Source organism: Phyllostomus hastatus, unplaced genomic scaffold, assembly GCF_019186645.2.
Source record: "Phyllostomus hastatus isolate PE091 unplaced genomic scaffold, TTU_PhHast_1.1 phas_scaffold_21, whole genome shotgun sequence".
In the NCBI taxonomy this organism is placed as follows: domain Eukaryota; kingdom Metazoa; phylum Chordata; class Mammalia; order Chiroptera; family Phyllostomidae; genus Phyllostomus; species Phyllostomus hastatus.
In genome coordinates this window covers 21,509,333-21,532,993 of record NW_025334017.1, presented here as the reverse complement: position 1 = coordinate 21,532,993, position 23,661 = coordinate 21,509,333, and the positions used below count along the sequence as shown (strand labels likewise).

Genomic DNA, 23,661 nt, shown 5'->3' with positions numbered 1-23,661 from the left:
AAATTCTACACCTAGATATACATCTGAGAGAAATACAAGTTTGAGCATATGCTCACATAAAAACTTGTAGATGAATGTTCGTGGGACCACTATTCATAACTGTCAAAAGTACAAATGACCCAAATATCCATCAACTGATGAATAAATGAACAAAATGTGGTATAGCCATATAATGGAATATTACTCGCCCAAAAAAAGGAAATAAAGGAAATGAAATACATGCCACAAAATGAATGAACTTCAAAAACAATACACTAAGTGAAAGGATTTGCTCACAAAGACTGTATTTTAATGTCTAGAATAGGCAAATCCATTCCGACAGAAAGCAGATTAGTGCTGTCCAAGGCTGGGAAAATGAAAGATTTGAGGGGTGATGGCTAAAGAATCTGGAACTTATCTTTAGGGTAATGAAAATATTCTTGGAATTGATTGCAGTGATGGATACAGACCTTTGAATACTCTACAAACTTAATATTGTGTACCTCAAAAGGGTAAATGTATAATATGTGAATTACATCTCAGTAAAGCTGTTTTAAGGGGGGAAAAGACTGGACAAAAAGACTGGGAAGGGGGAGAGAAACCAAGGTAAAACATTTATGGCATGAGGGTGGGGGAAAACCTATACAAAAGGCATGAATGTGGAAAAATATATAAATCTTTTGTAGACCAAAGGGACTATAAGTATAATGTTAAGTCTCAAGGAAAATGATTTTGTAAAAGCAAAAAAACTAGTTATCAGTGGAAAAGGGATAATGTAGGAGAACATTATCAAATCAGAATTATGTTCAATAGGGACAGAGGGAAAAGCCACTAGGGTGAAGAATAGGAGAAAACTGGATACTGTGGGTTAATAATGAGCAATAAGACAGCAAGAAGTAAGCAAGTAGGCTAGAGGCACAAGGTTGTACCAGAAGGTGAGGAAAGAACACTGAAGAGAAGTACTTGGCTTATAGTCAACTGCTGAGTAGAAGAATAACAGTTCTTCCCCACATAACCAGAATATAAGTTTGGAAGATCCAAGAATGTGCATAGCCTGCATAATCACTTCACTCATGTAGTAAATGAGAACTAGTTGTAATCTGAAGGAAAGGATCACATGCTTAAACCAAACATATTAAACAAAGTTTAACAAGGCTGAGTATAGTCTATTAATCACCCATAGATACAAGATAATAAAATACTAAAACTACACCTTAAATCAGCAATTTTTAAACTTTTTCATCTCATGGCACACAAAAACTAATTACTAAAATTCTGCAGCATACCAAAAAATATTTTTTGCTGATCTAATAAAAAATATGTATAATTTTGATTCATTCAAACTAGATAGCTATTGTTGTGTTGGCTGTTACAATTATTTTATTTGACAATCTAAAGGAAAAAAGGTCAGTGCCCCTGACTATATAGTAAGGTATTACATTTTTAAAAAATTCTTATGGCACATCAGTATGCTGCGGCATACCAGCTGAAAATCACTGCCTTAAATACATACTTCCCGGACCTTATTAAAAGAGAAATTTTGGAGACAAAATACTACAAGTACTCTACTAAGAATAAAATGAACAGAATAAGCCTAGCCTTTGAGGGAGACCAAAAAAGATATAAAATAACTGAGCACTTGGAAATATGGCTTTTTAAAATTATTATAGCTGATCCTTTTAATTCGCCTATTATAAATTTTATAGCTGCTTTATTTGATAAAAATAAACTTGGCACAGGTAAAAACACCCTAACATCATTCTACTTTCCTTAATTCCCCTAATCTACAAAAAATCAGTTCCACTAATTTTAGGTTTCTCAATGACAGACCATGAGGTTATGAATCACAGAATCTGTTGTTACTTGTCAGATCTGTTTTTAATACAGGTGACTACATTCTGTTAGAATAGAATATCTCCAGAATAAAAAATTTTAAATAAAATGTTTTTTATAGCACAGCTCATTTGATAAATTCAGAAAAGGAAATAGGAAATTAGCTGAGTTAGAAAAAAGAAAAATCATAAAAATTATAAAAGTAATTAACATTACCACTTACTTTCTAATATAATCTTTTGGGCTAAACCAGTGGACAAAAACAAATCTATAAATAAAAATACATTCCTATTGTGAGACAATAAACCAAAAAATACTATGAAGAGAGCAGCACAGGAAACAAATTTGACAAACAAAATAATGAATTAGATAATGTCACAGTGATAAGTACTGTCGTCAATAAGACCATAAGGCCTCAGTGTAGGCCTTATGGGTAAGGATCTAAAAGAAAAGATTTTATCCCTGGCTGGTATAGCTCAGTGGATTGAGTGCACACCTGCAAACCAAAGGGTCGCTAGTTCAATTCCCAGTCTAGGGCACATGCCTGCGTTACAGGCCAGGTCCCTAGTGGGGGGCGCACGGGAGGCAACGACACATTGATGTCTCTCTCCCTCTCTTTCTCCTACCCTTCCCCTCTAAAATAAATAAATAAAATCTTTTTTAAAAAAGAAAAGAGTTTATATAATAGATAACTCCAAATAATGGCCATATCAATAGCAATAACATAACATCTTAGTCCATGTGGGTTGCTACAATACAATACCACAAACTGAGTAGCCAGGAACCAAGAGAAGTGTATTTCTCACACCCGAGACCAGGGTGCTGGCATGGTCAGGTTCCAGTGAGAACCTCTTCCAGGCCGCAGAATGCTGACTGCTCCCCATGTCTTCACATGGTAGAAGGGGCAAAGAAGCTTTCTCTGGCCTCTTTATATAAGGACATTAATTTCATTCTCGGGGACTTCACTCTCATAATCTCATCACCTCCCAAAGGTCCCACTTTTTAATACCATTACACTGGGCATTAAAATTTCAACAGATGAATTTGAGGAAAAACAAGCATTCAGACCATAGCACATAATCTAGTCTACTTAAATATTCACTAATTCAAAAGTTTTTTTGAATGAGATGAAGTTCATCTAACATAAAATTTACTTGCATAAAGTGCACAATTAAGTAGAACTGAGCGTATTCACAAGCATAAAAACACCACCACTACCGAATTTCAGAACATTTTCATTGCCCCCAAAGAAACCCATGCCCATTAGCAGTCTTTCCCATTCCTCCTTATCCCCACACTCTGGAAACCATTAATCTACTTTCTGTCTCCACAGATTTGCCTATTCTAAGCATTTCATATAAATGGAATCATAATATCTGACTTTTGCATACTGTTTTCAAGGATCTCCACATTGCAGCAAGTATCAGTACTTTATTTCTTTTTATGTCTGAATAATACTTCATTGTACATTCATCAGTTAATAGGCATTTGTGTTGTTTCCACATTGTGACTATTAAGAATAATGCTATATGATCTATTTACATGTGGAATCTAAAAAAGTCAAATTCATATAAGAGTAGTTACCAAAACCAAGGTGATAGGGTGAAATGATAGATGCTGTTCAAAGGGTACAAAGTTGCATTTATGTCGGATGAACAAGTTCTAGAAAGCTAATGTACAGCATGATGACTACAGTTAGTAATACCGTAGTATGTAATTTACTCTTCACTAAGAGTACATTTTGGTGCTCTTACCACAGGAAAAAAATGGTAACTATGTGAGGAGACTTAATTATCTTGACTGTAGCAATTATCTCACTATGCATATCAAAACATCATGTTGCACCAAAAAAAGGATCATTTGCTTACCAACTCATAAAGCATTATGATCAGGTATTTTATTCTACTTTACCAGCATAATCAAATAGATTATATTTATACATGATTTGGCTATCATTTCAAACATACATTGGCCCCCTTAACATAAGACCAAAGAATCAACTGTACAAGACGTTGGTAAAAAATAATTTCTTGCAAATATAAAATATATCCAGAAATTAGTGACAGATAATACAACTAAATAGCTAAATACACTACACAACTTAAGTTGAGCAATGTTATACCTATGGATTTGAATGATAAACTATTAGTCACCACTAATAAGAATTTTCCATATACTTGTCAAAAACATAGTGCTCTTACCTGTAGTTTGAAAAACTTCATTCATCAAAGCTTCATTCACTACTGAAGAGCTGACATATCCAATATGAAACCAACTTTGATATATTGCTTGCAGCAGAAGTGTCTGTGCTCTTGTAGCTTGAACTGTAAGATTTGGAAGTTCAAACACACCTTCAGTTATAGCAATCTGAGATCTTTTGGTCCTGCACAAGAAAACAGAAAAAATAACCATATAGTAAATAGCATTTACAAACAACATAAAAAAAAGAAGGATTAGGTTGGCAGGGAAAAAAAGGTATACATTATAAATATCTTTTAAAAGAATTATCAGCCCTGGCTGGTGTAGCTCAGTAGACTGAGTAAGCACTGGCCTGCAAGCCAAAAGGTCACCAATTCCATTCCTAATCAGGGCACATGCCTGGGTTGTAGGCCAGGTTGCTGGTTGGGGGCATGCAAGAGGCAACTGGTCTATGTATCTCTCACACATCAATGTTTCTCTCCCTCTCTCCCTACCTTCACATCTCTCTAAAAATAAATAAATGAAATCCTTTTAAAAAAAGAATTATCAAATAGAGACACAACTCTACTACCTTTAAGTTTCACTATTTCAGAATATCTTACACTAATAAAAAATAAAAATACAAACTAGAATAATTCATACACATATATTCTGCTCATGCAATTATACTTTTCAATCAAGCCAATCATCAGAAAAAGCAATTAAAATAATACTATTTAACGCTTCAAAAGAATTTACTAGTAGATACGCATTGTTCTAAATGTCTTATATGGAGTAACTCATTGAATCCAGCTCAAATACTCTTTGAGAGAGGTATTATCATTATCTTCACTTTTAAGATAAATAAGACACAAAGAGTTGTTATCAAATATCATACAGATACCATATTTTTCCATGTATAATGTGCATTTTTTTGCCCAAATTTTTTAGGGAAGAATAAGGATGTACATTATACATAGTTAGTATTAATTCCACATCCAATGTTTTTAATTCTTTTATTTATGCTAATGCGTTAAAGGTGTTTAAGGGGACTAAATGGTAATCAAAAAATAAAGGTTATATTTTTTAAATGTTATATAAAAAAAGATTTTAAACAAAGTGTAACTCTAGAAAGCAATAATGATATCTGTATGCAAAATAATACCCTGGAATAAGATAATCAGTTTTGTTTCTAAATATAAATATATAATTTAAAAATTAAAATGAAAGACCTTTTTTCTGAAAATTTGGGCCAAAAACATGGGTACACATTATACACGGGAGCACATTATACATGAGAAAATATGCCAAGTAAAAAAAAAAAAAGAATCTCAGACAAGGCAATATGATCCAGAGCACCTCTCTCATAAATACTTATAAAGTATTTACATTATACCCAGCTTCCTCCTTAATAGTAACAAATAAAAACTATTTCTAGAATTGGCCCTGGAATATCTAATTCATTGTTGCCTTTCTCATCTGATTCTGTCTTTTAATAAGGTGTCTTACATAATAAATGTCCCAAACAGCAATGCTTCTAGGTACGAAAACATTTAAATACATCTACTGAGAAACAAGCTGACAGTAAAGGTTAATGAAATATGCAAGATAAAGCGGAAAAAAGAAAAATAAGAGAGGAAAAAAATTAGGATACTGCTATAATGGATTCAATCACCCCACTTTCTTCTCAACCCATAAACCTCCACCCCATTTCACATTCCCAACCATATTCATACAGATATTGGGCACCCCTTGTATGTTACCTCAGAGTCTCTCCCCACCACCTGCTATTCCAGCCACTGTGTGAAGAGCAATTCAATGTAAAGTTTCACTGCCATTGCCTAATGTCACTGGACATGTGAGACTCCAGCGGGAATTATTCTGTGTTTCATATATGCAGATCCTGGAAGTACAGGGAGAAATGCTTCTCCACTTTTGTTTCCTTGGCTGACAATTTTGAGATGCATCTCATAGGTCTCTTAAGGAGATCCCAGGAGATCAAGGATCAGAGAGGAAAAAGGACTGAAAAAACTGGAAAAAGGCCTTGGTGGGCTTTGGAACAATATCAAGCAACTTCAAGCAGGTATAACTAGAATCAAAGAAGAAAGAGTGAAGCAGGAACAGAAAAATATTTAAGGAAATAATGGCCAAAAGTTTTCTAAATTTGAAGAAAATCATAAACTTAAATATCTAAGAATTTGAACCCTAAGCAAAAGACACTTACACAAAGTCACATTATATTCAAATTGTGAAGATAAAAAATAAACAGAGTTAACAAAAATATTAAAAGCAGGCATGGTTTTGATCTCCAAAATATATAAAGAACTCACACAACTCCACACCAGGAAGACAAACAATCCCATTAAAAAATGGGTAAAGGACCTGGACACTTTTCCAAGGAGGACAAACAGAGGGGCCAGAGGTATATGAAAGGATGGTCAGCATCACTAGCCATCAGAGAAATACAAATTAAAACCACAATGAAATACCACTTCACACCAGTCAGAACAGCCATCATAAACAAATATACAAGTGCTGGCAAGCTGTGGAGAAAAGGGAACCCTAGTGCACTGTTGGTGGGAATGCAGACTGGTGCAGCCATTGTGGAAAACAGTATGGAATTTCCTCAGAAAACTAAAAATGGAACTGCCTTTTGACCTGGCAATTCCACTACTGGGATTATACCCTAAGAATCCTGAAACACCAATTCAAAAGAACCTATGCACCACAATGTTCATAGCAGCATTATTTATAATAGCCAAGTAGTGGAAGCAACCTAAATGCCCATTAGTAAATGAGTGGATAAAAAAAACTATGTGTACATTTACACAATGGAATACTATGCAGCAGAAAAAAAAGGAGCTCCTACCCTTTGCGGCAGCATGGATGGAACAGAGAGCACTATGCTAAATGAAGTAAGCTAGGTGGTGAAAGACAAATACCATATGATCTCACCTATAAGTGGAACCTAATCGACAAAACAAACAAGCAAGCAAAATACAACCAGAGACATTGAAATTAAGGACAAACTGACAGTAACCAGAGGGGAGCGGGGAGGAGATAATAGGGGGAAGAGGGGAAAGGGTTGTCAAGGAACATGTGTAAAGGACACATGGACAAAACCAAAAGGGGGTAGGATCAAGGGTGGGAAGTGGGGATGGCTGGGGTGGAGAGGAGTGGTGAGGGGAAAATGGAGACAACTGTACCTGAACAATAAAAAAAATTGGGGGGGGGGGGGGGAAGAAACTGTAATGGTGACTACACAACATTATACATTTGTTAAATCCACAGAGTGTACAATACAAAGAGTGAATCTTAATGTAAACTGTGGGTCTTAATTAACATAATAATTAAAATGTATATTTTTTAAAAAGAACTTGCTTTATCTCTCTTAATTAAGAACTCTCCCAAACAACTCCCCGGGGATATCTATAGAAAAACATTTCAGACAAATAGACTGCATTAGTCCTTGCTGCCTGGAACAATGGGTAAGAGAAAGGGTGAAAAAAATAATAACCAAAATCTTGGGAGGAAAGTCTGGGGAATGACGCTTTGGGGAATAAGAAGATTGAAAAACTCCAACATCCTCCTGGGAATACAGAAGGCCACACACATGCTGAGGACTTTGCAGCTGCACAGAAAAAACTAGAGAAAGGTCTTAAGCTCCCAATCCTGGCTGACCTTCAGGGTCTACTCAACAAGAAAAGAAGGTATAGTTGTAAATTGCCTGACTGAGTTTTGAAGGCATTCTCCATCAGAAATGATGGAAGCCACACAGGAAAGGGATGGAATAGTCAAGTGCTGAAAGAACTGCTAATAATTATAATTCTGGCAAAGCTATCCATTATAAATGAAGTAGAAATCTCTCAACAAAGAAAAGTCCATGACCAGAAAGCTTCACTGGTGAATTCTACCAAACATTTAAAGAAGAGTAAATAACCAATCCTTTCTAAACTTGTGCCAAAAATAGAAGAAACCTACCTAATTCCTTTCATGAGGCCAATATTATCCTGTTACCAAAGGAAGACAAAGACAACATAAGAAAACTACAGACCAATATCCCTTGTGAATATGGATGAAAAAATCCTCAGTAAAATATTAGTAAGTCAAATTCAGAAGAATACTAAAAGTACTATATACCATAACTGCTGGAATTTGTCCTGGAAATAAAAGAGTGATTCAGCTTTTAAAAACTCGGTGCGCCCTGGCTGGTGTGGCTCAGTGGACTGAGTGCAGGCCTGCAAACCAAAGAGTCACGGGTTCAATTCCCAGTCAGGGCACATGCCTGGGTTGCAGGCCAGCTCCCCAGTAGGGGGCACGTGAAAGGCAACCGCACACTGATGTTTCTCTCTCTCTCTCTTTCTCCTTCCCTTCCCTCTCTAAAAATAAATAAATAAAATCTTTAAAAAAAAAACTCGGCGCAATACACCATATTTATAGAATAAAGGCATGCTCATCTCAGGGAGCATGCTCATCTCAGCTGGCTGAAAAAAGCACTTAACAAAATCCAATACTCTTCATTTCTGTGATTCTGTTTTTGTTCTAGTTGTTTGTTTAGTTTGTTTTTGTTTTTGTTGTTGTTTCAGGTTCAGTTGTTGACAATTGTGACTCTGTTGTCATTTTACTGTTCATAGTTTTGATCTTTTTTTGAGGTAAGTCCCTTATTACATGGAGGGTTATCAGCAGGGAGGGGGTTGGAGGAGAATGGGGGGAAAAGGTACAGGCAATAAGAACCATAATTGGTAGGCACAAAATAGACAGGGGGAGGTTAAGAATAGCATAGGAAATAGAGAAGCCAAAGAACTTATATGTGTGACCCATGAACATGAACTAAGGGTGGGAATTCTGGAGGGTGTAGGGGTGCAGGGCAGAGGGGAATAAAGGAGAGAAAAAATGGAACAACTGTAATAGCATAATCAATAAAATATACTAAAAAAAAATTTAAAACCAAAAATACTACTAGTTGTTCAATAAATCTTCATCAAGCATGAGTCTAATATTTAAATCATTTACCCATTTTGAGTTCATTCTTGTGTATAGTGAAGGACAATGGTCTAGTTTCATTTTTTTGCACATATATGTACAATATTCCCAACACCATTTATTGAATAAACTCTTTAGTGCATTGTAAAAAGAAAAAATCCAATACTCTTTCTTGATAAAAACATCCAACACAAAGCCCTGGCTGGCGTAGCTCAGTGGATTGAGCGTGGGCTGCGAACCAAAGCATCGCAGGTTTGATTTCCAGTCAGGGCACATGCCTGGGTTGCAGGCCACAGCTCCCAGCAACCACACATTGATGTCTCTCTCTCTCTCTTTCTCCCTCCCTTCCCTCTCTAAAAAAATAAATAAACAAAATATTTTTAAAAATCTTAAAAACAAAACATCCAACACACTAAAAATAAAGGCCACTTTTTCAACATGATAAAGAATATTTACAAAAAACACACAACTAACATCATACTTATTGCTTAAAGGCTGAAAACTCTCTCTCCAAGATCTGGAGGAAAACAAGATGTTTGCTCTTCCCATTCTATTCAACATTATAGTAGAGTTTCCAGCCAAGAAATGAGGCAAAAAATAATAAGTAAAAGGAATTCAAACTGAAAAGGAAGACATAAAATTACTCACAGATGACATAAACTTATACTTTGAAAACCCTAAAGAAAAACAAACACACAAACCATGGAAGCAAATAAACAAGTTCAATCAAATTGCAAGGTACAAGGTTATTACACAAAAATTGGTTTTATATCTATATACACACACAATAAATAATCTGAAAGAAAGTTCTATTAAAACAGCAACAAAAAGAATAAAATACATAGGGATAATTTAAGAAAGAATTCCAAGACTTTTAATTGAAAACTACACCCCCAGCTGGTATAACTCAGTGGATTGAGCGTGGGCTGCGAACCAAAAGTGTCGCAGGTTCGATTCCCAGTCAGGGTACATGCCTGGGTTGCAGGCCATGACCCCCAGCAACCACACATTGATGTTTGTTTCTCTCTCTCTCTCTCTCTCTCTCTTTCTCTCTCTCTTTCTGCCTCCCTTCCCTCTCTAAAAATGAATAAATAAAAAATCTTAAAAAAAAGAAAACTACAAAGCATGTTGAAAGACATTAAACAAGGAAACTAAATGATGGTAAGACAGTTATTGTTTATGGACTGGAAATATTAATATTGTTAAGATGGCAATACTTGCCAGATTGATACACAGATTCAATGTGATCCCTATCAAAATCCCAGCTCTTTTGAATAAATGAATAAACTAGTCCTAAAATTCATATGGACTTGCAAGGGACCCCAACAGCCAAAACAATCTTGAAAAGAACAAAGTTGGAAGACTCACATTTCCTAATTTCAAAACATAATATAAAGGTACAGTAGTCAAAACAGTGTCTTACTATCATAAGGATAGACACACAAACATAAGTGCACTAGAAATGAGAGTCTAGAAATAAACCTATATGTCTATGGTCACTTGATTTCTGATAAGGATGTCAAGATCAATCAATGGGAAATGAACGGTCTTTTGAATAAATGGTTTTGGAACAAATGAATATCCAAATACAAAAGACTGAAGTTGCACCCCTACCTAATACCATATAACAAAGTTAACTCAATACTGACAAAAAGCTAAAACTGTAAAACTCTTAGAAGAAAACGCAGCTGTAAATCTTCCTGATCTTGGATAAAGGAACGGTTTCTTAAGTGTGATTCTAAATGCAAAACAAACAAAAGGAGAAATAAATGAAATGGACTACTTCAAAATTTAAAAATTTTGTGTATCTGAGAATATTATCCAGAAAGTAAAAAGACAACATAGAGAATGGGACAAAATATTTGCAAATCACATACCTTATAGGAGTCTAGTGTTTACAATATACAAAGAACTCCACAACTCAACAGCAAAGACATACAGCCGACTTTAAAAATGAACTAGAACATGAAGAGACATTTCTTTAAAGGAGATACAGAAATAAGCATATGAAAATATACTCAAACTCATTAGGGAAATGAAAATTAAAAATACAATGACATGCCATTTCACACCCACTAAGACTGATACTAAGAGGAAAAAGACAAAATAACAAGTGTTGGCAAAGATGAAGAAGAATTGGAACCCTCATACACTGGAGGAGGGAAGGTATAATGGTACAGCTAAAATCTATCACCAGTTCATCAGAAAAGTAAATATAAATTTATTATGTGACCCAACAATCATATTGCTAGGTATATGTCCAAGAAAACGAAAGCATGTTCATATAAAAACTCATGCATGAAATTTCACACCAACAATATTCTTAAACAAAACATGCAAAGGACCCAAATGTAAGATAACTAATGAATGGATAAACAGAATGTGGAATACTTTTCAGTCATTAAAAAAAAGAAATACTAATACATGCTACAAGATGGATGAACCCTGAAAACACACTAAATGAAAGAAGCAGACAGAAAATGCCACACATTTTAAGCTTCTGATTATATAAAATGTCCAGAATCCTAGCTAGAGATAGGATTTCTTTATTCAAGTTTTAAAATTGTTCTGGAATTAGATAATCATGATGATAATGATGATGAATGCACAACAATGTGAATATACTAAAAATCAATGAATTGCATAGTAATATGGAGAATTTTATGTTATTTGGGCTTTATCTCAATAATAAAAAAAAACTCCCTAAAGTATTCAGAACTCCATTCTTAGGAATGTCTAACCAAACAACTATTGCCTTCTTTCACTCAAAAATATCAAAATAACAAAAACAAAACCCTGGGATCATATGTCTCTCTTAATTAGCATGTTGTAATTCAAATATGTGGTCACACATTAAGATTTCTACAACCTTAGCCATACAGCTTCCCAACATTGAGTATCAATATGTGGCTGTACCTAGATTTACCCTTCAATCCACAGTCATGGTCACATTTTACCATAAAACCAAAGGATTAGAATGACTAGACCAGGAAATAAATATGCACTGAATAAAAGAGTCTTTAAACCAAACAGGTGAAATAGTAGAGATCAAGAGATACTAGGAAAAACAAACAGGACCCAAATGACAATTTTATACTTCATTATCATCATTGGTTTCTTTTGCTTTTCCAACATTAAAGCCATTTTTTAAAAGCATTTTTCCTTTCTTTAGTGAAGGGTTTCAAAATTGAGAGGTGACTCTCTCTACTATGCTCTCAAATATCTGTTCAAAATGCCTGACCAAGAAACAAAAAGTTTATTAGTAGTGATACTCAGTAAAGAAAACAGATATTTGGTACACCTGCAACATAAAAATGTAAAATTAATCTAACTACTCTATCTTCAGCCAGATACACTATAGTATTTGAGAAGTCTTATGGTATAGCTATGTTCTTAGAATCACAGCAATATTTCTTTATGAGGCAAAATTATAGTCGGGATTCTTTTCACTAGTGGGTCTTTACTATATCATAACAAATTCAGCTACTGTATATGGTACTCTAACTTTCAAGCCATCATATGTCACATAAAATAGTTCCCAAATGGATAACACAGACTTAAATAAAAACTTAAACATATGCAAATTTTAAATAATTTATTCTACATTTTAATGATGCCCAAGGGTGGGCGCAATTCCCTCCTTCAGATTCAATTTAACTTAACATCAAAGGAAATAATTCACTTTGTACAAAAGCCAGAATTCAATAATAAACAAGTTATATCATACACATAGGACATGCTTTTGTAGTTTGTTTTATTTTCCAGCTGTAACCAACTACAAATTAAAGTACAGTTTATTATACATCTGTTAAGTGCTCCAGAAGCATTTGAACTGCCATAAACAAATATTTTAAAATTATTTGGCAATAGATGGTAGCTTTAACAATGTACCTGTTATTATAACAATATAAATGAAGAGGGTTTTTTTCCTCTTTTGTTTTTGTCAATTTGGAAATATTTCTACCAAGCTAACAAATATAGGAAAAGAACACCCATGTACCCACTTCATAAACCGAACTGATTAAACCATAATATTATGCCATATTTGCTTCAGAGGTTTTTAAACAAATCAATAGCTTTTACAACTTTTTAAAAGCTATGAGGGGGGAGGGGCTCATTAAAATGTCAGTGAAAATGCATAATAAAAGTATAATTTTCCTTGTGATTTATGTCGCTACAAATTTGTTTAAACTTTGTTTAAAATAAAACAGCTCAATAAAATTCATACTAAAAGCATCTAAAACCCTCTGGATTTACCTAATTATTGGGGGGGGCAAGAATATCACTAAACCTGCATTTTAACAGTTAAGTTCATGAAAATAAAATTATTTATTTAACAAATGGCTATTTCACATATCCCTAAGTTATAGTCTGAACATATGTTCATTTTACCAAATAGGTTTAAAAACTATCAATGTAAACATTACTCTCTAGGGAAAAATAAATCCTAATGTAACTAGTGGGATAAACAACTCATTAAAAATAAATTTGGACAAACTCCAGGATAAATTTAAGGCAATAGAAACAAGCAGGTCTTGATTGTGTAGTAGCAAAGACTGAAAATTAATATGACCTAATTAACAAATACTTTAAAAGACTTTACTTGTACCATCTGCTGATAAATTATAATATAAAGCTGGTGAAAATTCTGGACCAATACAGCATTTCTATAAAGAAAATTCTTCCTTCAAAACTTAAAAAAAAATGTGGAAGTGGTTCTTACTACTCAATGCAAAGGAATTAACTTATACAATCCATTCATGTTCATAGTAGTGCCATAAAATTTTTGCCCTGCATAAACTTGAAAAACAGCCATCCATTCTTTTAACATCAACACACCTCATAGCAAATGAAAGAATATCTTCAGCAACAGCTGGATCTAAAGATTTATATAGAATCCCCAAATGCAAAGTTTGAACCTACAAACTGTTTCCAAAAATGTATTTTTGTTATTACTCATATCCTGTACAGTAAAATAAGATTACATCACTTTTTCCAAAATAAAGTGAGTACAAAACTTCACTAACTCAGCTTAGAAATAAAAGTAGTTTTAAAAGCTAAGAAATTTGTATTTAGTTATATATACAATAAGCCTTTAACTTACACATCAATACTTGAATGAAAAGAAAAACATTTCATTAAATGGTAGGTAAAATAAAATGAATGACTGGTAGGTAAAATGAATGGTTCCTCTTCTTTCCTCCTTCTGATGCTACTCCACTGCCCAAAGATAACAACTTTCTGTGAGTTTTGTTACATACATACACACCTCTGTCTATTGATTTTATTCATCAATAGATACACATATAATTTTAATGGATATATGTATATATGTCTAAAGCCTCCATTTAATGACTAAATAACATATCTTATAAATCATCAAGATCTTTCAAGAATCAAACACATACTTCTACACTGGTCTTTTTAATGCTAGTTTGGTATTATACATTTTGAATCAAGTTTCACACTTACCAGCATTTCTCAAAAACCCCACCAGTATATACTTTTTAATTATGATAAGTTTTAGCATTTGCAAATGGCTGTAAAATATAAATTATATTGTGTTTAAATACAAAAATATTGTACCATTTTTCAAAATTTCTGAAATAAAAAATATTATTTGAATTAAAATGTTAGATAACATGAACAAAAAATGGGAAATAAATCTTGTCTATCTCTAAAACAAAAATAATTTATAAAATCAAAAATCTTACAATGAAGTATGGGTGGTAGCAAACAAACAAAATACAGAAATGCTGTCTCTTCATGAATCTCATCGTCTCCTAGACAAGTTATTCAATAGAGATAACTCATCTCCTTAAGTAAAAATGTTTAACTATTTAATAAAAAAGGGAGAAAGTACGTTTATTGATACATTTTTATATATACATATATATATAATTACTAACATTCAAATAGAACCTTGAAAATTCTGATTAGGAAATTCAATAAAATTTTAGTTCAATTTCAGTAATTCATTAAAGTCACTGGTTTTTGTGTTGGCCAAAAACACATTTCACATGTATTATGTAAATAAAAAGGAAACAGACTTGTCAAAAAGCATGCAATCTAAATAAGTCAACCTACCAAAAGCAGGAAAATCAGTGAAAACTTTACCAGCTGTATGTGAAACAGTAATCAAAAAACTCTCAACAAACAAAAGTCCTAACGGGATGGCTTCACAGGTGAATTTTATCAAACATGAGGAAAAACTAACACCTATCCTTCTCAAACTATTCAAAAATCTCAAAAAAAGGGGAGACTTCCAAGCTCATTTTACAAGGGCAGCATTATCCTAATTGTACAACCAGACAATAACACTACAAAGAAAGGAAATTTTAAGTCAATATCTGTGATGAATGTAAATACTAAAATCCTCAACAAAGTAATAGCAAACTAGATCCAGCAATACATTGAAAAGATCACATACCATGACCAAGTGGGATTTATTACGGAGATGAAAAGTTGGTACAATATCCACAAATCAATAAAGGTGATACACCACATAAACAAAATGAAGGCTAAAAACCACATAACCATACCATGGATGCTAAAAAAGCATTTGATAAAATCTAGTACCCATTTATGATAAAAAAAAAATCTCAGCAAAGTGGGAATAGAGGGAACATATCCCAATGTAATAAAGGCCATATATGACAAACACACAGCCAATATCATACGCATTATACAAAAACTACAAGTGTTTTCCTTAAGCTGGGGAACAAGACAGGCATTCCACTTTCACCACTCCTATTCCTATTCAACACAGACTAGAAGCCCTAGCCGCAGCAATTAGACAAGAAAAAGAAATAAAAGGCATCCAAATTGGAAAGGAAGAAAATGTCATTATTTGCAGATGACATGATACTTTACATAGACAACCCTAAAGATTCCACAAAGAAACTACTAGAAATGATAAATGAATCAGTAAAGTAGGAAGACATAAAATAAATATCCAGAAATAAGTTGCATTTTTATACACCCAATAATAAACTATCAGAAAGGGAAACTAAGAAGACAATCCCACCCTGGCTGGTGTAGCTCAGTGGATTGAGCGTGGGCTGCGAATCAAAGTGTCGCAGGTTCAATTCCCAGTCAGGGTACATGCCTGGGTTGTAGGCCATGACCCCCAGCAACCGCACATTGATGTTTCTCTCTGTCTCTCTTTCTCCCTCCCTTCCCTCTCTAAAAAATAAATAAATAAATAAAATCTTAAAAAAAATAACTGTGTGTCCTGCAGAGCCTAAAATACATTTAAAAAATGTTACTGTTTAAAAAAAAGAAGAAGAAGAAGACAATCCCATTCAGAATTGCTCCTAAAAAATAAAATAAAATAACTAGGAATTAATTTAACCAAGGATGTAAAACACCTGTACTTGAAAAATTATAAGACACTGAAGAAAGTGAAGAAGATACAAATAAGTGGAAGCATTTACCAAGTTCATGAATAAGAAATAACATCAGTAAAATGTCCATACCACCCAAAGCAATGTATACATTCAGTGCATCCTATCAGGATACCAATGGTATATTTCACATAAGTAGAACAAATATTCCAAAAATATATAGGAAACAACAAAAGACCCAGAATAAAAACAACAATCTTGAGAAAGAACAAAGTTGAAGGAATCACACTACCTGATTATAAAACTCTACTACAAGGTCACTGAAATCAAAACAGCATGGTACTGGCATAAAAAGAGATATACTGATTAACAGAACAGAATAGAAAACCCAGAAATAATCTCATGTCTTTACAGTCAATTAATATTCAAAAAAGGAGGCAAAAACATGCAATAGGGTAAATATAGTCAATTCAATAGATGGTGCTAAGTAAACTGGACAGATACATGTAAAATAAAATGAAACATGACCACCTTCTTACACTTTACACAAGAATAAACTCAAAGTGGATTACAGACTTAAATGTTAGACTCAAAGACATTAAAATTCTAGATTTAGACAAAAACATAGGTAGTAAAATCTCAGATATTTCTCATAGCAATAGCAATATTCTTTTCTGATAGATTTCATTAGACAAAGGAAACAAAAGAAAATATAAACAAATGGGACTACATCAAACTAAAAAAGCTTTTCCACAGCAAAAAAAAAGCCATCAGCAATAAAAACAAACCAAATGAATGGGAGAACATATTCACCAATAAATCTGATATCCAAAATTTATAAAGAACTTACACAACTCAACACCAAAAAAAAAATCAAATTAAAAAAATAGGCAAAGAACCTGAATAAACATTTCTCCAAAGAGGATATACATATGAAAATACACAGAACACCACTAATCATCAGTGAAATACAAATTAAAAAACAAGGTATCCCCTCACTCCTGTCAGAATGACTTCCATCAATAAATCAACAAACAAGTGAAGGTGAGGATATGATGAAAGGAGAGCCCTTGGACATTGTTGGTACGTATGCAAACTGGTGCAATCACAGTGAAAAGCAGCATGACGTTACCTCAAAAAAATAAAATTGGAACTGTCTTATAACCCACTGATCCCACTTACAGGAATTTATCTGAAGAAACCCAAAACACTGATTCAAAAGAACATGTACACCCTATGTTCACTGCAGCATTATTTAAAATAGTCAAAATCTGGAAGCATCTCAAGTGTCCATCAGTAGATGAGTGGATAAAAAAGTTTTGGTACATTTACAAAATGGAATACTACGCAGATGTGAAAAAGAAAAATCTTACCTTTTGGGACATGGATGGACCTGCAGATTATTATGCTAAGTGAAATAAGCCAATCAGAGGAAGGTAAATAGCACATGATCTCACTTAAATACAGAATCTGATGAACAAAATAAACTGATGAACAAATAGAAACAGAGGCTTGGATACGTGGAACAGACTGACAGCTGTCAGGGGAGAGGGGAGGGAGCACTGGATGAAAGAAGATGAAGGGATTAGCCAAACACATACACACACAACACAATGACACAGAGGACAGTGTGGTGATAGCCAGAGGGAAAGGCACGTGGGGGCTATGTGGAGGAAGACAAAGGGCAGGGAAATGGGGATGGAAAGAGACTTAGTTTGGTGTGATGGGTGCCAGTATGCAGGTGATGTGTTGTTGAGTTGTACACTTGAAATTTGTATGGTTTTGCAAACCAATGTCACCCCAGTAAATTCAGTAAAAACAAATAAAAATAAATAAAAATAAAAACAAAAAGTACGTATCTCCAAATATTTTTTAAAATAAATTCTAAAAAACTGAAGTTTACTAATTGCTTCTTCATTGAGGCTAAAATTGGATCACTTGAATGAGAGAAATATAACTCATTTTCAATGTTCCTTAGAACATATTTATTAGCAAACATGCTGAAAGTAAATGGCAATTAGTTTGAAACTTCATGCACAATTAAACTCTGACTTTTAAAATATTCTTAGGCCCTGGCTTGTGTGCCTCTCAGTGGATTGAGTGCTGCCCTGAGAACCAAAAGGTTGCAGGTTTGATTCCCAGTCAGGGCACATGCTTGGGTTGCTGGCTAAGAGGTAACCCATCAATGTTCCTCTCACACATCGATGTTTCTCTACCTCTCTCATTCTCCCTTTCACTCTCCAAAAATAAATAAATAAAATCTTTAAAAAATTTTTTAAATAAAAAGTATAAACTATTTTGCTGATTTACAATGTTAACTCCAACATACAGACTAAAATTCAATGTGCTATAAAATGTCCTGGGGCCTGTGGTAAATGTGCTCTTCTCATTATTGAATGAAATAGAGACACAGCATCATACATATGCTTTAAGAAACTGGAATGTGAATATTAAAAACCCAAATTAAAACAGCCTGTGTAATTTGAGGAGGGGAGAAACCATGAACGGCAGCAGAGTTGACATTAAATGACATAACCAGGGTGCCTTACTAAAAAATCCTCACTGCATGAGTTAAATAAACTTCTCAGTTCGCATATGATTTTGATTTAATTCAAGCACTACCTGATGTATTTTATCTGGCATTTTTATTCACTTCATTTAACTCAGATATATCTCAGTTTATTGAGGTTTGTATTTACGACTTTCAAATTTAGAGTTGTTAACAATAGATTAATTATAACTTACTTTCTACTTATTAAGGGAAATAATTTAAAGAAATTAATTCAAAGTAATATACTTCTATAAAGCACAGCAAAAATATCAGTAAAATAAAAACAAGTGGTCTTCACTACAAAAAAAGCAAACCATATCCAAATAAATATTTGCATTCTGTGATCTTATGCTTTTAGTATTAAATTGGAATATTGTCTTTTAGATATCAGCAGACGTATTTTAAATCACATCTGACAATATTTATAGAAAGCCCTATACATACTTAAAATAAGCCTTGCCTATTTAAATATTCAGTATTTTTCATATAAAGGTTATAATTCACTTTGGAAATTTTGGCTTTTTGTTTTTAAAAGTTGTCAAGCATTTTTCCATATAAAGTGCCCTGTGTTTCCAATAAGATTTAAGTTAAGAATAATAAATCAGCACATAACTGAGAAAACAGTATTCACAAACATCTATTAAAATAGGTATCAACACCAACTGTGACATATCACATGGTATTTCTTAACAGATTTAAATATAGAATTTGACTCAAATGCAATATGCTATATATACACATATAAAGTTTAAAATAATCTCTAAACAACATAATAAATGATATATGAGGAATATGAATAACTAAGGCCAAAATTAAACTTATCAAGTATAAATAAGAATAATTATTTAATAATGCTTTCATTTTATAGAACTGATTCTAAGACTTGTAATTAACTGTAATTTCTGCATTTTTAAATTTCTGAATCAATAGGAAATTTCTTTTAAAATGTCAACATTTACTTTACAAATTCCACTCTATAACTGTAATAGCATAATCAATAAAATATACTAAAAATTAAAAGTTATATATTATTGAAGAAAATTATCAGCAAGTAAAGTACTTTAGATAGAAAAAATTAATATCTATTTTCTGAAAGTTATGTTACTTTTCAAAATAATAGAAATCATCCTATAAAAATACACTTACTAATTAGTATAAGAAAGCAAAAATACATTTCAAATACATGAAATAATCTCAGTTTTAAAATGTAGCAATACTTCATCCACTAGGATATCACTTCATATATTTAAACCTTATTTCATATATTTAAACAATTATTTCTTTAATATATTAAAAGTATTGTTTTCAACTAAAAGAAATTATAATTAACTATTGACTTCCTTTTTATAAGTCTCTTTGAGTTTAAGGAAATATGACCACCAAATAAAGTAACCCAATACTGAATGATAATGCAATGACTACACATGTATACGTCAAATATTTTATGTGGATGTCATGGGTATACTTTTCTTAGTGGGTATGAATACACATAAAATTGTTACTTAGGTGATAAATACTTTGGCTTTAATATCAATATCCGAGCTTTCTTTAATTTTTATCTGCATCATCTCAAAGAAAAACAAAAAGTATTTGCCCTTGCAGTTTCTATTACATTATGAAGCAGCAACATTTATTTTACTACGGCTCCAATATGGATTAACAGTTATAACCCAAACAACAGTTATCACTACCACAAAAGATATGATGACCTAATACACTTGAGATATTAAAAGAGACTTTTAGTGTCTCAGTAAAAGACAGTATGAATTCAGATATTTTTCTAAGGTTTTATATAAACTAACACACTGACATAAAACAGATACAACTGGTTTTTACTCCTTCTAAGATAATAAATAAAAATTACCATAAGCCAATTTTAACATAATACTTACCAGCACGTAGGTAGTTTCAGAAGTTTTCCATAAAGAGCAGTGCTGAAAGAGGGAATAATCGGTACAGGTAAGCAGTAAGATCCCCTACAATCTAAAGACGTCAGTCCCGCCTGGAAACCAAAGATCTGAAACAAAAAGAAAAGATCCAAATGTTCACAGAGACAAAGTTTTAATAAGCACAGGATGAAATACGTCAGTTTCAATTTGCTCCACAACAGCTGCACACTAAATATGTTCCAATGTCTTTTTCCACTTTCCAAACATCAATAGTTTCTTTTATTTAATTTGACATTAACTAAGTTAGAATTAAGACATTTAAAAATACAGTATTTCTTTCACATCCCTGCTCTCCATTTTTTACTAATTTTTAAGTTTCACATTTGATCTCTATAAATAATTCTCATTTAGTATTTTATTATCTGCTAAAATGCACATATTTTCTGTTACTATAAATAATTACACTGTGCACATTGTAGATATTAACTTTAATAAATTACTATTAATATCATTTTGTGCCTAAAAGAACATTAACTACAACATGAACAATTTAAAAAATGTATTTGCCTTCGATTACATTACACACAAAAAAATTCAAATATATCCCAAAATGTTACATCTTTTCCCTTTATCATGTAAAAATAATTGTAGGGCTGAGATTTTTCACCCAGAAAATTTGGAACATGGCATAAATCGCTCTTACGTTTATATTTAAAATGAGATCACACTCAAAAATTTATAAACATTCCATGAAACTTATGAACACTGTATTTGCCTTAATGGGAAAAATCAATATAACATCACATTTTACATGAAGTATAGCAAGGAACTAAGTATTACATTTCTGCACTAATTATTTCCCATCAAGTAAGAGAAGAACACCTCAAACAGGAAACACTAACATACAGGGACAAGGCAGAGAGCTGCTGTTTTCCAACAACATGCAGAAGCAGCCTAAGCCCAACATTTATCTTTCATTATTATTTTTTATTCCTTGGGTTAATAAAGCACAAGCTTTCCTATCTCTAGGATTAACAATGAATGTAAGTTCTACAGTAAAAACAGGTTTTAAAAACTTCAATATCTACGTAATCTACAAAATACAACTTTTATTTAAGAACATAAACCAATGATCAATTTCTTAGAAATTATTAAGCTATTTCCAAATGGTTCCTAAAAGCTATTATGTCTTATCCTTCATCAGACTTACAATGTGAAATTCTTTCCTCTAAAGTTAGTTCTCAGGGAACAAAATAATGTTTTAGAAATAAGACATTAGTTAGAATTATACACTTTAAGAGACAACCGCATTTTAAAAGACCTACCTACCTACCTAATTTACTATCAAGGAAAATGAAAGTAATATACTTATTAATTCCTATAAGTCCCACTATTAGCCAAGTAGCAAAAAATACAGAACTGAGAAGAAAAAGAAAAACATGTTTCTAATACTTAAATGATCAACTTTAAAAATCAAGTTATTCCACCTTCATTCCCTTTGAAGACTTATTCTGAGCAACACTGTACACAAAGAACTTCTGGGCACTATGCAATTTCAGAATTTCATATTTCCTCTGAAAGGCCCACTATTTAAAAAATTCTGAAATCTACATTTATTAATACCATAATACAAAACATAATTATTAAAAAATGTCCAACCTACAAATATTTCTAGAGTGTGCCTAAAGATAATATTTTCACACTAGATTATCTATATCCAGCTAAGAACTCTCTCAAGCCATTTTCACACGTTCTATAAAATGTCTCAACAGTATAATCAAAGACACTTATCATTAACTGTACTTAGATGGAAACGGGTGTAGAGGAGATCCCCTGCTGGCTATTTACAGAACTGCAAAGAACTTGGAGGAAGCTACATATTATTCTGTAACTGCAGCTTTTACTAAATTTACCTGTTGCCCAGAGACACTCCTAAGAGAACATTCAAACGAGCATAAACTATAATAAAACACAGCTTATATGAAAAATAAATATTTCAATATAACCAATTTTCAACTCCTTCCTTTAAAATTATAGCAAGAAGATACCTAGATTTACAATACCTATATAACCTAAAGTCAAGGACCCCTGACCAAGATTACAAATACACTATCTAAGAAACAGGAAAACCAGCACAGTATGAATTGAGGATGCTTTCACCAAAGATAGTTCATATATTCAGAAATGAGATAAAAGTACTGAATGCTACAAACCAATTGTCTGAAGCAGTCAAGACTTATGAAGCAGTAACTGTACATACTAATCTAAATTTTAGCTGAAGGAAATGTCAACTTGAATGAGATGACTTACACATCTCATTAAATGAAAACTCAAACATACAGTGACATCTTTTTTTGAAAAATCCAAGAAGAAAGCAATAAAAATATATAATATATAGTAACAGTTTAAAACAAATATTCTTGAATTAACATCACATATTGGAAAAAATGCAGCAAAATTAGAAACAAAATTCATTTCTAATAATTAGTTTTTAGTAAAAATTAGTTGCTAAATTAGGATTTGCAATGGTAAAAGACAAAAAAATGAAAAGCACATACTAACTGTAAATGACAATGACAATTGTGATGTAAAACAAATAATTTTTATGTTGTCACTATAATAAACTCAGCATGGTAGTATAACCAACATTCTTAAGATGTTCCTTTTTTCCAAAGGGACAAAAAAAAATCAAGCATTACCTTCATGTCTCAAGTTAATCTGTACATAGTAACACCATGGAATATATAAAAAGTAAATAAAAATAATAATTATAACTAGAAACCTACAACATAAGAATGAACATTTTAAAAAGACAAACCCTTCAGGAGAAAAGAATAGAACCAGATCTAATTGATAAAAAATTTGAACTTCAGAGCTATAACTGCTTAGAGATTACTTAACT

At 32.6% G+C, this 23,661-nt stretch overlaps 1 protein-coding gene across 2 annotated transcripts in view; it reads right to left on the bottom strand.

The window, feature by feature from the left end:
- Positions 1-23,661, bottom strand: part of VPS13B (vacuolar protein sorting 13 homolog B) — a 699,511-nt gene that overhangs the window by 589,252 nt on the left and 86,598 nt on the right. For both annotated transcript variants that reach the window (XM_045861171.1, XM_045861172.1), the window contains exons 16-17: positions 20,763-20,887; positions 4,014-4,195 (exon numbers count right to left, since the gene is read on the bottom strand). In XM_045861171.1, coding sequence (XP_045717127.1) covers positions 4,014-4,195; positions 20,763-20,887 — 307 coding nt within the window. The remainder of the gene's footprint in view (positions 1-4,013; positions 4,196-20,762; positions 20,888-23,661) is intronic.